Consider the following 13,921-nt stretch of genomic DNA (forward strand, 5'->3'; position numbering starts at 1 on the left):
TACAAATATGATCGTGTTATTATAATTGCATTTAATTGTCAACTTACAATTGAGAACTTGTAAAAAAAACATGAATTTTTAAATCCCCAATTTTTAATAGACCATGATAGATTAACAAATAATATTGTTATATTATAACTTGAAAATGGTTGAAAAGCATGGATGTCTATATATATTTCCTTCTCTCTCTTTTTTGGCCTAATATAATTTAATTAGTTTGGTAGCTTAGTGGCCAAAAGCTTTTCAAGTGGCTATAAGTCATGGGTTTAAACCCTCCATTGGCCACCTTTATAATTATCAATTTAAATTAGTTGCCAGAGCTCTAGTAATCAGCTGCTGGCAACTTCATTATTCACAAAATCTCCAGTAGTCATGGGGGGTTTTCTTTTTAAAAAAAAATAATAATAAAGAAGGGTAAGATCTTGTTCGGTAAGATCATATTGTACTAGTTTTTTTTTTTTAAAAAAAAAAAAAGAAGTTGAATAGGGTCATCCATTTATTGGCTCGCCCACAGGACTGATGGATTGAGACAATTGGGCAAACCGTGGAGCTAAGTGAGCATGCTTTGAACCTAACCATGGAGGTCAGTGGAGCTGCAGTGAGCAGGGTCAGAAGCAAGATGAGAAATCCCATCTTCCTGAGAAGTGGTCACAATCATCTCAAGCTGCTTCAGCTTTTAGGTCACATCTGCCCTGTTCGATGATCGCAACTTGTAGCCCAAAGCTGCCATCAACTCATCCATCTCACTGAGGCATCAAGTTCTTCCTCCAATATCTTCATCTTCCCACTTGACATTGACCAGCATTCAACTTTCAAACCACCACCATCATCATTGTTATATAGGCCAAGGACGAGCTTCATGTTGTTTTTGTTGGGTGGAAAATGATTAGTTGGAGAGATGAGGCAGAGAGATGAATTGGAGTTATGAATGCCATGTTGGTACATTTCCAGTCAAAACATTTCTATCAACAGTTAAAGTTAACATCTGTTTGCATTTGAATCAAATAGCAAAGTTTTGGAATGTTTAAAATCAACATTGCACACATTATAGTATAAAATATCCAAATTTCTCTTAAAATAGTTCAAGGGCAAAATATTGTATGCTCTCATGATACCCAAGTCTAATATGGTCAAAGTTTTCGATTCCATGCTAATCTCAACTTCGACTTACTTAATAACATTGAATGTCTCGTATGGAGAAAAAGCCTTGTCACACGTATAGAGAAAAATCCTAATGACTTGTCAATTTTCAAGCAAAAATATTCAACTGCTGTGGAAATCAGTCCTGGTTTGTATTTCTATCGCCCATCAAGATCTAAATTTCAAGCTTGTTTCTCGTGTATAAAATTTACACCACAGCATTTTTTTTTATTTTTGGGGAAAAACATTACAAAAACAAATATAACCTACACTGTAAATGATATACGATAAAAAAAGCATTTAATCTAATTGCATACAACATCAGAGTAAAAAGCGATGGTCCTCCTTTCACAGTTTTGTATACTTAGTAATTCAACGTCAAAAACCTCGAACTGTTTTGAGCTGAAAAACGTTGATGGACCTACCTGCACAAGACAAATAGGAGATTTCAAATTTCATTTAAATAAAATATATGGAGAGCACAATGACATCATACAATCTATGTAACTGAACCTGCCTAATAGAATAAAGCTTCTCCTTGTTGTTGTTGTTGTTGTTGGATTTAAATAAAACATTTTGTCGTGTGTTATAACTTCTCCTATTCTGTGCTACTAGAATAGACATTACTGAGTTATGATTATGAGGATATAATAAACATTATTAAGAAAGTGAGGAAACGAGGGTCCTATTTCGTAAGACAAATTAAACGGGACCAAGTGTAATCATTCCATTGAAAAATTATTGGCATTTTCATTTAGAGCTGTAGAAGATCAAAATTTCACCCAGGCAAAAAGGAACTAGATCTTGGGTAACCACATTTCATAACATGGCCTAGACCCTGTTCTCTTGTCTTCACATGGATTGTGGTTCCTTAAGATATTCTAATTCTCAGATCACATGGATTGTGGATCCTTAGGATATTCTAATTTTAGTGCTGCATTTGATCATTATTGAAATGGGAATCTAGAATGTTCCTAGCAACTGTGGTATAAAGCATTTTTCTACTGCAGTATATTTGCTTATACCGGCAGGAAGATATTTATCACTCATGCCAAGCTTGAGTAATAACGGTCAAATGTTTAAACCCTCTTGATGTAACAAAACAAAAATCTAAGTCCTCCACCTTGAGTTCATGTTTTCTATAGGAGATCCCAAAAGATTTTTTTAGAGAGAGAGAGAGGAGAAGAAGAAGAAGAAAAATAAAGAAAAAGAAAAATCTCTTTTGTTCCTGTTCTGTTCTCTCTTCCAGCTGTATCCATCACAAATTTCTTAGTAATTATTGGACAATCATACTCTAACTCTTAGTTTGGATGGGAAAAAAATAGGAAGGTGGGAAAACTAGAAAAGAAAACCCTCAAAAATAGTTAAAAAAAAATTACTACTTTTGTAAATTTTTTCTCCTAGTTTTTTCTCTTTCCTATTTTCTTTCCACTTTGCCTTTCATCTAAACTAAACCAAAGAACGGTTATCACCCAACAAATTGCAGTAAGTTAAAAAAAAAAAAAAATTGGAGATAGAAGAAAATGAGAAATGTCAAAGCTAACCGGTGGTCCAAGCTCAGGGGGAATAATGATTCTTCTCTTCCCACCTGGTCTCATATCTCTGATTCCTTCCTCAAATCCTGCATTAATAATAGTCAGTGTATCCCTCCATCATTTTCACATTTTTTTCATCTTTTTTTTTTTCTCTCTTTTTGATAAGACAAAAAATTGGGTAAAGGATAGACCTTGTAGTTTAAACCGTTAAATCAGTGAATTCTATTCTCTTGTTGATGGAAGCCTATCTTTCCCTAATTCCTAATTTTTCTTACACAAATAGTCGTCTGTGCATCAAAAATAAGAATTCAACTTGAATTGCAAAGTTGATGCACAACACAGCATCCCCCAAATTTTGCCTCCAAATAAAATCCCTGATTTTATCTCCAATTTTGCCCTAAATTCCTTATTGCCGTTACAGTGAAGACTAAAACTCCTTCAAGACAAATTGAAATCCTGAATATGACTCATACAACACATTTTTCCTAAATTTTGCCCAAATTCTCAACCTCCCTGTAAAATCTCTAATTCTTTATGCAATGAAAACCAAAATCACTTCATTGGCTAATTGAAATTTCTAATTTCATAGAAAACTGGGAAAAAGGAAAATTTGAGTGATTTGCACTGCAAAGTAGTAAAATGCTAGGGAAGAAATAGCCAAGGGTGCTAATGTACTAAGGGTTTAAATCATATGATACCAGAATGTAAAATTCCAAACCACAAGACACAAGAGCGCAATTTACCACAAATGATGAGCATGATCTATTAAAAGAAAAATGATAAACTTCAGACCTGGAACTAAGGCTTTTGTACCCAAACGGATTCTGGCTGGAGAATTCTGTAAGTAAGTGCTGTCAATTCGACGGCCAGATTCATTATAGCCAATGTAGTGAAAAGTGACCTGCAAAGATGGTAAACTGCATAAGGCAGCTCAAGATGAAAAATTAAAAATATATTTGTTATGTTAGATACAATAACATTTAGTAGTATCCTCTCTGCAAAGAACGATCTGCACTGTATTTAGTCACATTATTGAATATAAAATGTTCATTCTCAAGTTGCGCAGATGAAATTGGTACTGGACATCAATTCAAATAATATTGAAAGAAAAACCTGCTGACCATCCTTTGGGCAATCACCATTCCCAAGTTCATAATCTCGGTATATAAGCCCTGAGTCACGCTTTACATAGCTATCAGATGTTACTACCTTAACTTCAAAACCTGAACATACATCAATAAACCAATGTCAACTAACTTTTCAGATATTTATTATAAACAAATTTCAGACAAAGCTCCAGAGCTTGCACTGTGTTAGCCCAGATAAATATTTCACACTGAATCTCAATAGATTGACACAAAAATTTGATAGGTCACAGAACGATAAAGCATTCCCTTAACATAGTGACAAAAGAATGGAATGCATGAGATTATATACTTACAGATATATCATAATCATACCAGTAGACTTTAAAGAGATGGGATTACTAGAACTGATACCTTCTCTAACAAAATTTGGGAAGTCTTCAGGTGCATTATTTTCTTTCTGTACCCGCTTATTTTGTTCCAGCAAGCGTTTTTCATCAAATGGGTTCTTACTCTTTGTCTTCCCGTAAGAAGATAAACTTGGAAAAACACTAGTTGAGACCAAAACAGAAAGTATGAATTTCCGCCTCAATGTTTCGGTGGAATGTAATATGCCACTACCCTGCACTCTATCCATACATATATTATTAATCACAAGAAACATAAGAAGCTAATTCGTTCTTTCAAGAAATTTCACAAGAAAGCTGTCAGTCAACTGGCAAGACTCTTACGGATAATCTTTGGAAATCTGATTTGTACAGCCATGAGTTAGTCGTTTCCTTTGAGAAAAGAGAGTTCTCTGTGTGGAACAAGAGAAGATTGCTGCAGGAAAATTAAAAGCCATACTTAAGAAGTTCCCAAAGGGAATCTCATTCTTTAATCTGTCAGCTCCAACTAATTCAAGGCATCTAGCTAATTCATAAAACGTTTCCTCCTAAAGTTGAAAGCTGAGAAGCGAAACTCATATTATCCGAACAGAAAGATGCGTTGTCTAAATTTAACACATTGCTAAAAAATACACTGCCAATTTCTTAGACCAAAATTTGCAGGAAAACCCTTAAATCATGGCATTCTGTTAGAGCATTGATAGCTAAACATGGTGAAATGTGACAAAACGGAGCAACAAGTGGCTCGACATTGATAGAAAATTTCGATTTCCCAGGAACAAAAATGAAACAACAAGTGAAATTGAGGTTCTTTGAGGTGAAATGAGAGAGAGAAAGAGAGACATACAGGGGAAAGAGGGCTTCAGAAGGAGAGAGCTTGCCGACGATACCATAAGCATGGCTGCCGTGGAGCCTTAAACCCGTTTCCAGTTGCTGCTTTATGTTATCCTGAATCGGCATGCTGGCAAAACTGGAAAATTTCTTTTATTTCCTTAATTCCCAACAAAAAGGAAAAATTAAAGAGGAGAATCACATTTTAAATTTCATTAAATCTAATTAATGATATTTAGGCCATGAATTTTTTTAAAAAAAATTATTACACATTAATTTAAACTTTTAAAAATAGCAATTGTATTTAGAAAATGAGTTACATTTAAAGGGTTATGAGTAATTTTTTATTTTTACCTTTAAAATATTCATTTAAAGTTTGAAATTATTCTAAACTCAATTTTAAATTATTTTTTCTTCTATACAGTTAAAAATTTATCGGAGAATTACAACTAGGTCTCATTTTAATTATCAATACAATTTAATTTAATTATTAATGAATTTTATAATAATTAATTTTTTTATATAAATTTTAGTTGTAATTCTCCCAAAATTCATATGTTTTTGTCTTCCCATTGACGCACCGATTAACTTTTTTTCTAACAAAATATATACACACGGTATCACGTTGGATGCCTGATGAAGTAAAAGTCACTTTACTTTTGAGTAGAAAAATCTTGCATGCTTTATTTGATATTGAGTCATTTTTCTTTTTAAACGTTAAAACACCTAATCATATGTGTCTTGCCATTAACACACCAAAAACAAATATTGATTTAAGTTAATGGAGCCTATGTCTGTGTACATGTGATATTTAGGTGGATGCCCAATCATAAATTTTTAAAAAAAATTCCTTAGATTACAATCAAAAATTAAATAAAAAAAATTCATCCATATATACACTTGGCAACGTGACTTAGATTTAAAAAAATATATATCTATATGTACATTTGACAAGTCCCAACAATTAAAGCTTTTGGTTATTACAAGAGAAGGCATATATTTTGTCTGCATTTGAATTAGGATTTGTAATTGAAACCATACGAAGAAAGCAAGAAGTTGAAATTGAGAGAATGAGAGTAATTATTTTTTAAAAAAAAAATCTAATTCGTGCTGTCAAGGATACATGGAAATTTTTTTTAATTTAATTTCTGATTATAATTTAAAGGATTTTTTTTTTTTTTTTGGGGAAGAAAAAACCTGGCATCCACTGGAATGCCCCACGCACACGGACGTAAACATACGCCTGGGATCCACTTGAACGCACCTATTGGGTCCAGTTCCCACCTCCTCTTCAGTCACGGCTAAAATTTAGCCCATAACAGTAGGCTTTTAAATATTAAAACATTATGGTGCATACTGCACTACAGACAAATATTTAAATAAGTTAGATACGTCACATTATTTATAATTTATTTAATTAAAATATTTTAAATAATTTAAATAAAGTCTTGTATGATATTTTTTTTAATTGATTTTATTCTTATAGTAAAATATATATTTAATTTTTTATTTTTTTCTCTTTAATATTATTAATATCAGAATTAGTTTATATTTTATATTACATTTATCTCAAATTATAAGGCACTTTTAAAAAATTTCTTTCCAAAATATGAGACATTTTAGGTAGATTGAGCTTTCATTAAATGCAACAATTTTAATATTATACTTTCTTTCTCTATAATTAATTTTCATCTTTTCTCTTTTCAATATATTAAATTATGAGTATTTTTAGAAGTTTATATTTTTATTTTGAAAAGATAAAATTTTTAAGTGTATTTAATGAGGTATATTGATAGATGAAATTTTATTTAAAGGTGTTTTATAATTTAAGATAGAGAGAATATCAACTAAATATTATATTTTTATTTTTTATTGCATAGATCATAAATGATGCATCATGAGAGGAATAAATCTAGTTTCGGCGTAAAATACCAGAAAAGAAATACACACACATGTATTTGAAATAACAGATAAGAAAATGACACGAACAAGTAAATATATGGGCAGAAGCCCTTTTTCTTTTGCCTTTGTTTCATTTTCACTCTTTTTTAAGTTTACATATTTTATACCTTTTTTAGTAAACATATTTTATACCTACATGCTCCGATTCATTCTTTAAATGTAATGCAGCATCCAAGCCATGTTTAATTTTGCATTCAAACCCTTAAAAAAGAACGATATGCTTTATCACAAATCAAAATCATCATCTTTGTTTTGATAAAAAGAAAATATGCGTAGCTTCTGACACAGGCAATTCCAAATATGCTTATCTTCTTAGCGAGGGACAAACCCATTTGAAGTTCCATGGTTTCTTCTCTTAATCCTGCAAAATAAAATAAACTAAAGCACCATTATTAAACATTAAATATAGATGTCTATGGAAATACAAATAATGAGAAAATGCATTAAAATTTAACAGTGCTTGTGAGCATCAATGTTGTGCACTACTTACACTTCATGTAATCAGCACATCTTATGTTTACAAGCATCTCCACCTTCCTTCTTTGGTGGGAATGCAAGCCTACATATCAAAGCATCTCTGCAAAGTAACCAATTTTTAACCTATAATTAAACCTTACAATATCTAAATTTAGATTAATTGATAATACCAATACCATTTCATAGTATAATATATATACTCTCTCGTCCTTATTATAAAAATCTTTTAAAAGAGATCAATGATCTTCATTATAAGTCACTTAATGTGGTATTATTTAAATTTTTATAATATTATTTTTATTTAAAGTCATTAATCATATGAGAGAATGAAATACAAATTTAAATTTTTTTATTTATATACGAGTAAAATAATAAAAATTGATGTAAATAAAGTTAATAATTTACCTTAATTTCAATGAGATATTTAAAAATGTCTTGTAATCAATACCAAAGAGGGTATAATATATCAAACTCCTCCCAAAAATACATCATAGTTAGATGTGAGCCAATGTATTGTACAAAATCTTATAAATGAATTGTAATGTTCATGATTTGTTAATAGTAAGACTATAAATTTTATATTTATATTAATATTTTAAATATAGTAATTGGTCTTACTCCTTCTACAAGTATTGTCTATATACCAAGGTACTAAAAACTGGTTCAGATATCAAATTGATGTAGGCATTGGTCCAAAAATTAATTAACTGTAATCAAAATGATTATAAATAAAATATTTTATTAAAATGATCAAAAGATTAGCCTAATAATTTTTTGATTCAACCTAGTGGGTTGAGCCAAATTTCAATACTATGCTACATACTGCCATCTTGTGGTAGCCAATTGGCAATTTGAGTCTATTGGCTTGCATAGTGTGCTTCTGCCTTAATAAGGTGATTAGAATAACATAACTGACTTTATTATAATATAAAAATCTGAGTCAACTCACCCATTTAAACTAGCAAATTGATAAATTATTGTCTTAACTGTTTTAATAAAATATTTTATTTATGACCGATTTGATTACATTTGACTCATGATATTATCATTAACTCTTGGACCATTAAATTAACTAATTCAATAACCAGTTGGACTTTTAGTACCGTGGACTCTATATATGGTCAGAATAAATCTTGTTTTGCAGGTACACGTGTCAACCAGAAAGAGGAGAATAAAAATAACAAGACCACAACTAGAAAGGCAGAACAGAACTATGTCTAGACTCGAGTAGAATCTTTGATAGTTAAAACAGTTCAAAGACTTGATCCATGATCTACATGATTGAAATCAAATGTCACGTTTCCAGAATCAATGTAAACACAACTTTTTTATACCGTTACAAGGTGCAGAAGAAAAAATGTGAATAGAAAACAAATAACAGAAAGAAGCTGCACCACTGAAAGCAATGTTAAAACGGAGAAAGCTCCATGAAAACAGTATATTAGATGATCTCTTGAGAAACTCCGCAGTTATCTTGTTAGAAACCACAGGAAATTGAAACTGCAGATGTTTCATGTATCACCTAATACTCTTTTCATTGTACTTGGCCCTCTTGATCTGTCCATTGATGCTTGTTTCTGAAGTCTAATCTGTGCTTTAAACTTTGCATTGAACTCACTAGCTTTCTTATCAACCTCAGAATCCAATCCTGAATCGTTGACACATTCAGACACCCTATCTTCGTGTGAGCTCATCTTCAAGCTTTCAGGCTCAATAAACAAGTCTTCTTTTTCCACATTCTTTGATGGTTCTTCCTTATCCCTTTTAGGATAACAGGAAAATGATCCTTCAGGCTTAGGACAGGGAAGATCAGTGTTTTGTTTATTGCTGCCTTTCGAAGGACGATCAGGTCCTCCTTTTCTCAATTTTTCTCTTCTAATCAACACAGATTCAACATTATCAGGCTTCTTTTCCACCCTCTCATCAGTTTGCTTACTGTGCACATCTCTTGTTCTCATCATTGTCTCAGAAGTCAATCCACTGGTTCTCCTAGTTCTAACTGATTTTCCCTTTGTAGGAGCTTTGGCTAAACTTCTATTCTTTTCAGTGTCTGATTGCAAATGCAATCCTGCCACTTTGTTGCGAGATTGATCCTCACTTCCATTCCCATTCAAATCAATCCATTCATCTTTCAGGCCACTTTTCGAGCCATCCTCGAGCAGGGAACCAACACTATATGCACGGGAATGAAATGCGTTTGATGAAGCTTCTTCAGTCCTTTTTCTAGCTGGTGGTGATGGTGAACTTGAAGGACCATGAGAACTCTTATTTTCCCCTGCATCTTCCTTGGGCAGGTTCAAGTTTTCTGATGGGACAGAGTCCAAGGAAGACAATAATAAACTTGTTCGTGATGACAAAGACCCTGTAGACTTGAAAGACTGCGAACCAAGTGACTCAAATTGAGTTTCATCAACTGACATTGGCCTAAAATGTGAAGGACGAGAAACAGTAGCATATTTTTCCCTGGTTGCCATCTTTCTGATTCTCGGGGAAGACCCACGGGAAGCCAAATTTTCTCCTGAATCTTCCTCTTGGAAGTTCATTTTTTCAGAAGACGATCCATCAGAAGTCTTCTTTTGTCCCATCTCTTCTGATTCTAAGTTCATGTTATCTGATAAAATAGAATCTGAAGAATATGTGCTTCTGTGTGATGAGAGAGATGATCTACTCTGAAAAACCTGTGAGTTGAACGACTCTGATTTGGTTTCAGCAGCTGAAAGAGGCCTAAAATGTGAAGGATGGGCAATGCTACCATGATTTTCTTCACTTTCCATTTTTTCAGACGTCAAATGCCATGGAACTGGAGAAGCCGCTCCAGGAGCATCATTAAATATTCTGTGATTTTCTTCAAATATCCTGTGATTTTCTTCACTTTCTATTGCCTCAGACCTTGTTTGCCAGGAGATTGGAGAAGCAGATTCAGCAAACTCTCCATGATTTTCTTCAATTTCCATCCCTCTAAAGCTATCTTGCCATTGAATAGAAGAGGATCCAATAACATCATTAAACTTGTCCCAATTTCCTTCACTTTCCATCCATCTAGACATTGCTTGCCAGGGAATTGGAGAAGCAGATCCAGCAACATGATTAATCTCTCCATCATTCTCTTCAACTTCCACCCCTTTAGACTCTTCTTGCCATGGAATAGAAGAAGCTGATGCAGCAACGTCACTAAACTTGCCAAAACTTTCTTCATTTTTCATCCTTCCAGACCATGAATGCCATGGAATGGGAGAAGCAGATCCAGCAACATTACTAAACTCTCCATGATTCTCTTCAATTTCCACCCCTTCTGCTGACCTTTCTTGCCATGGAATGGAAGAAGCTAATGCAGTAGCGTCACTGAATATTCCATGATTTTCTTCATTTTTCATCTTTTTAGAACTTGAACGCCATGGAATGGGAGAAGCAGATCCAACAGCATCATTAAGCTTTTGGTCAATATCGTAAGGACCCAGATCCCCAAATTTCCTATCTCTACTCTTAACTGAACGCCTAGATGAACCCCTTGAACCAGAACTTGAATCACTTTCATTGGTACGAACAGGACTGTCTAAATCTCCAGCAGTAGATCTTAGACTCCTAACTGGTAATCCTAATGGTTTATAACCTACAATCTCATCACATTCACCAATCGTGTAGTATGGATGAGTCACAACAACCATTGGCTGTCTGTGATAGTACTCAGAATTCCAAGCTTGAACCACATTGGTTTCATCATATCTACCATCAGAGAAGTTATCTTCTGGAGGAGGCGATTGGGGTTTGTATTGTTCATCCATTACCGCAAGAGCATTATTTTCATAGTACTGCGAATAATTCCAATTACAATGCATCATCATCCTATTCTCATCATACCCACATGGATTTTCACCCTCGTCGCTAAGAACAGATGAAACGGGAAACATTGTGGAGACATAACAAGATGTATTGTCAACAATGGATTGAGTTTCTATTTCCATGTCAGGCTCAACATTTCTTCTACTGAATAACCCATAAGCTACAGCAATGCCAATGAAGAGAAGGTGAAGAAGCTCCCATAACTGGGTGAGTATAGTTTCGTTCACAAAGTCAGGAGCTTGTGAAGGGAAAAGTGGAAGAACAACTACAAATAGGGCAAAGAGAAGAGATTTGAAGAGGAAGCCCGAGTAAGACTTACCTTTGTTGATATTGGGTTTCGGTCGGATCGGCGCGTTCGCCTGAGATAATGTGAAATGGGGTTTGGTGTAAGGGCTCGAATCCGCCATTGCTGAAGAGAGATAAACAGAGTGAGCTTCTCGGGGGCGGATGGAATGGCAACGAACGAAGGAAGGAAGACTTTGAAGCGAAGGAAAAGTGCACAGTAAGAATTAAGAAACAGGCAACAAAGAAAAAGACACCACATGGGGCGTAACAAGTATTCAGAGGCGTAATTATTAGGACGGTAGAACGTAATGACGTTCTAGACCCTGTCATTATCTGGATTTACAATTTTACAGAAAACGGAACCCTTTAAGTTACCTTACTCATCAATTTGATCTTTCAGACTTTAAACTTTATTGAGTTAGTTCTTTATATTTTTTAAATTATCATGTAAATTTTTGAAGTTTAAAAATATAAATTTACTCTCAAAATAATTTAATATATAAAATATATTAATGATTTGATATGTTTATTTAGCTAAATGTAACCTTTAAATTAGTTTAATTTCCATTCATATAATCCATTACACTATGTTACTATGTTCTATGCTTTTTTAAAATTTGGAAAATATATCTTCAAGTCATTACAATTTTAAATTATATTTTTATAATTTATTTTATTTTAACTAAATCTTTATAACTTAATTTATTATAAATGCTAACTCCCGAATGCTAAATTTAATATTAAATTTTATATATAAAAATATTCTTGGAGTTTACAAAAAATTTAATTTAATACTTTTAACCATAATTAAAAAAATAAAATTTGATTTAATATACTATTTACATTTTTAAACCCTAAACTTTAAAATTAATAATGAGTTATCAAATTTTACAAAACAGAAATATTCTTGAAGTTTATATAAAAATTTAATTTAATACTTTTAACCAAAATTCAAAAAAGGAAAATTTGATCTTGTATACTGTTTACATTTTTATTAATTATCTTTATAAAAATTCTATATGTATAAAAAAATATTTAGAAGAGAATTTAATTATATAAATTTTGAGTTATAAAAATTATGTAATTAATTTTAAAGTTATATAATCATTTAATAAAAATATAAAAGTTCTTAATTTTTTTCTTAAAGAAAAAATTTAAGGATTTTAACAGTTAGGGATTAGAAAATTTAATTAATCAAACTATAAAGGTTCAATTAAAATAAAATATATTGTAGAGACTTGATTTAAAATTGAGTAAAACATTAAAGACCTAGAGATACAATTTTCCTTTAAAATTTTAGAGTTTTTTTACTTAAATAATTATACTTTTTTTTATCAATTTATATGATTGCTATTAATATTTTGTTATCAATGTCACCAAACTTTATTAATGTAACCTATTTTTAAAACAACAAAAACCAAATCAACAAATAAAATAACTTAAGGTACAAATTGATAAAAACTAAATTTAAAGGATCAAATTGATAATTGAAATAAAATTGAGAAACTAAAATTTTTATTATCCCATTATTTTATTTTATTTTAGGCTAAAATATACAAAAAAACTTATAAAATTTAAGACAATTACATATAATCTTCACATTTAAAAGTATAAAATTAATATTCCTAACCTTTTATTTTTTAACCTATCATTATTTTTTAATTATTTTATTAACAAAAGTTATTATATCATATTAAAAATAGACACGTAATAGCTTATGTTATGTAACATTCTTTAATAATATCTTTTTAAGAAGTTTATCCATATTTTTTCTATTATCAATTGTATAGATTTTTGTAAATTTTTAATATGTACTATTCTTTCTTATAATACCCTGAAATTTACAAATCGATTTTTTACAAATTATTAATTTAACAAATTATTTTTTTCATTGAACCCTTATCATACCCTTATCATGGTAGAAAAATTTCTACCATGATACATCCAAGACAATATATCACAAGTTTTAAAATATCTCAAAAATAATTAGAACCATGAGGGACAGACAAGATCCTCATGACATGATATTTAAATCAGGTCATGAATCAAGAGGGACAAATATAATACTCTTGGTCATATAAATGCATTTAATAAAAAGGATTAGAGTTTATATGTTGTCAAAATAAGAAATGTCCTAGGTTCGCACAAGATACATTGCATAATACAAAATGAGAGGCAACATAAAAAATAGTGTCTCATATACCAAAGTTACGCCTTTGGTGCTTTCTCGGCCGGACTCGCTCCTGTAAAAATGTTAATCACAGGGAATGAGACTTACAAGTCCCAGTAACCAAAAATTAATATGTAATGATGCATGCGGATGTAACTAATCATGCGATTGCTAAGTGGGCACACAAAAACATTTAATCGAATAATATTT

General features: G+C 31.7%; 2 protein-coding genes across 2 annotated transcripts; both read right to left on the reverse strand.

Annotated features, from left to right (window-relative positions):
• Positions 1-1,262: 1,262 nt before the first annotated feature.
• LOC129297889 (peptidyl-prolyl cis-trans isomerase FKBP20-2, chloroplastic-like) lies at positions 1,263-5,104 on the reverse strand. The gene is made up of 7 exons (XM_054936230.1): positions 4,994-5,104; positions 4,492-4,582; positions 4,175-4,389; positions 3,789-3,898; positions 3,468-3,576; positions 2,685-2,761; positions 1,263-1,565 (listed from the first exon to the last, which is right to left on the reverse strand). The coding sequence occupies exons 1-7, from the start codon at positions 5,043-5,045 to the stop codon at positions 1,446-1,448; spliced, it is 774 nt and encodes a 257-aa protein (XP_054792205.1). The 5' UTR covers positions 5,046-5,104; the 3' UTR covers positions 1,263-1,445.
• Positions 5,105-8,615: 3,511 nt separating this feature from the next.
• On the reverse strand, positions 8,616-11,753 carry LOC129297887 (uncharacterized). The gene is made up of 2 exons (XM_054936229.1): positions 11,576-11,753; positions 8,616-11,416 (listed from the first exon to the last, which is right to left on the reverse strand). The coding sequence occupies exons 1-2, from the start codon at positions 11,661-11,663 to the stop codon at positions 8,928-8,930; spliced, it is 2,577 nt and encodes an 858-aa protein (XP_054792204.1). The 5' UTR covers positions 11,664-11,753; the 3' UTR covers positions 8,616-8,927.
• Positions 11,754-13,921: the final 2,168 nt, after the last annotated feature.

This window comes from Prosopis cineraria, unplaced genomic scaffold (genome assembly GCF_029017545.1).
Source record: "Prosopis cineraria cultivar Desert tree isolate PC_DT_omini unplaced genomic scaffold, ASM2901754v1 PC645, whole genome shotgun sequence".
Taxonomy (NCBI): domain Eukaryota; kingdom Viridiplantae; phylum Streptophyta; class Magnoliopsida; order Fabales; family Fabaceae; genus Prosopis; species Prosopis cineraria.

What these genes read in the sequence shown, in the direction of transcription:
- LOC129297889 (XM_054936230.1), bottom strand. Translation starts at nt 5,045, where the DNA reads ATGCTTATGGTATCGTCGGCAAGCTCTCTCCTTCTGAAGCCCTCTTTC. An exon ending in GCCCAAAGGATGGTCAGCAG is followed by an intron (nt 3,577 to 3,788) that starts GTTTTTCTTTCA and finishes CCATCTTTGCAG; the next exon opens with GTCACTTTTCACTACATTGG. An exon ending in TACAAAAGCCTTAGTTCCAG is followed by an intron (nt 2,762 to 3,467) that starts GTCTGAAGTTTA and finishes TTATTAATGCAG; the next exon opens with GATTTGAGGAAGGAATCAGA.
- LOC129297887 (XM_054936229.1), bottom strand. Translation starts at nt 11,663, where the DNA reads ATGGCGGATTCGAGCCCTTACACCAAACCCCATTTCACATTATCTCAG. An exon ending in GAAACCCAATATCAACAAAG is followed by an intron (nt 11,417 to 11,575) that starts GTAAGTCTTACT and finishes GCATTGCTGTAG; the next exon opens with CTTATGGGTTATTCAGTAGA.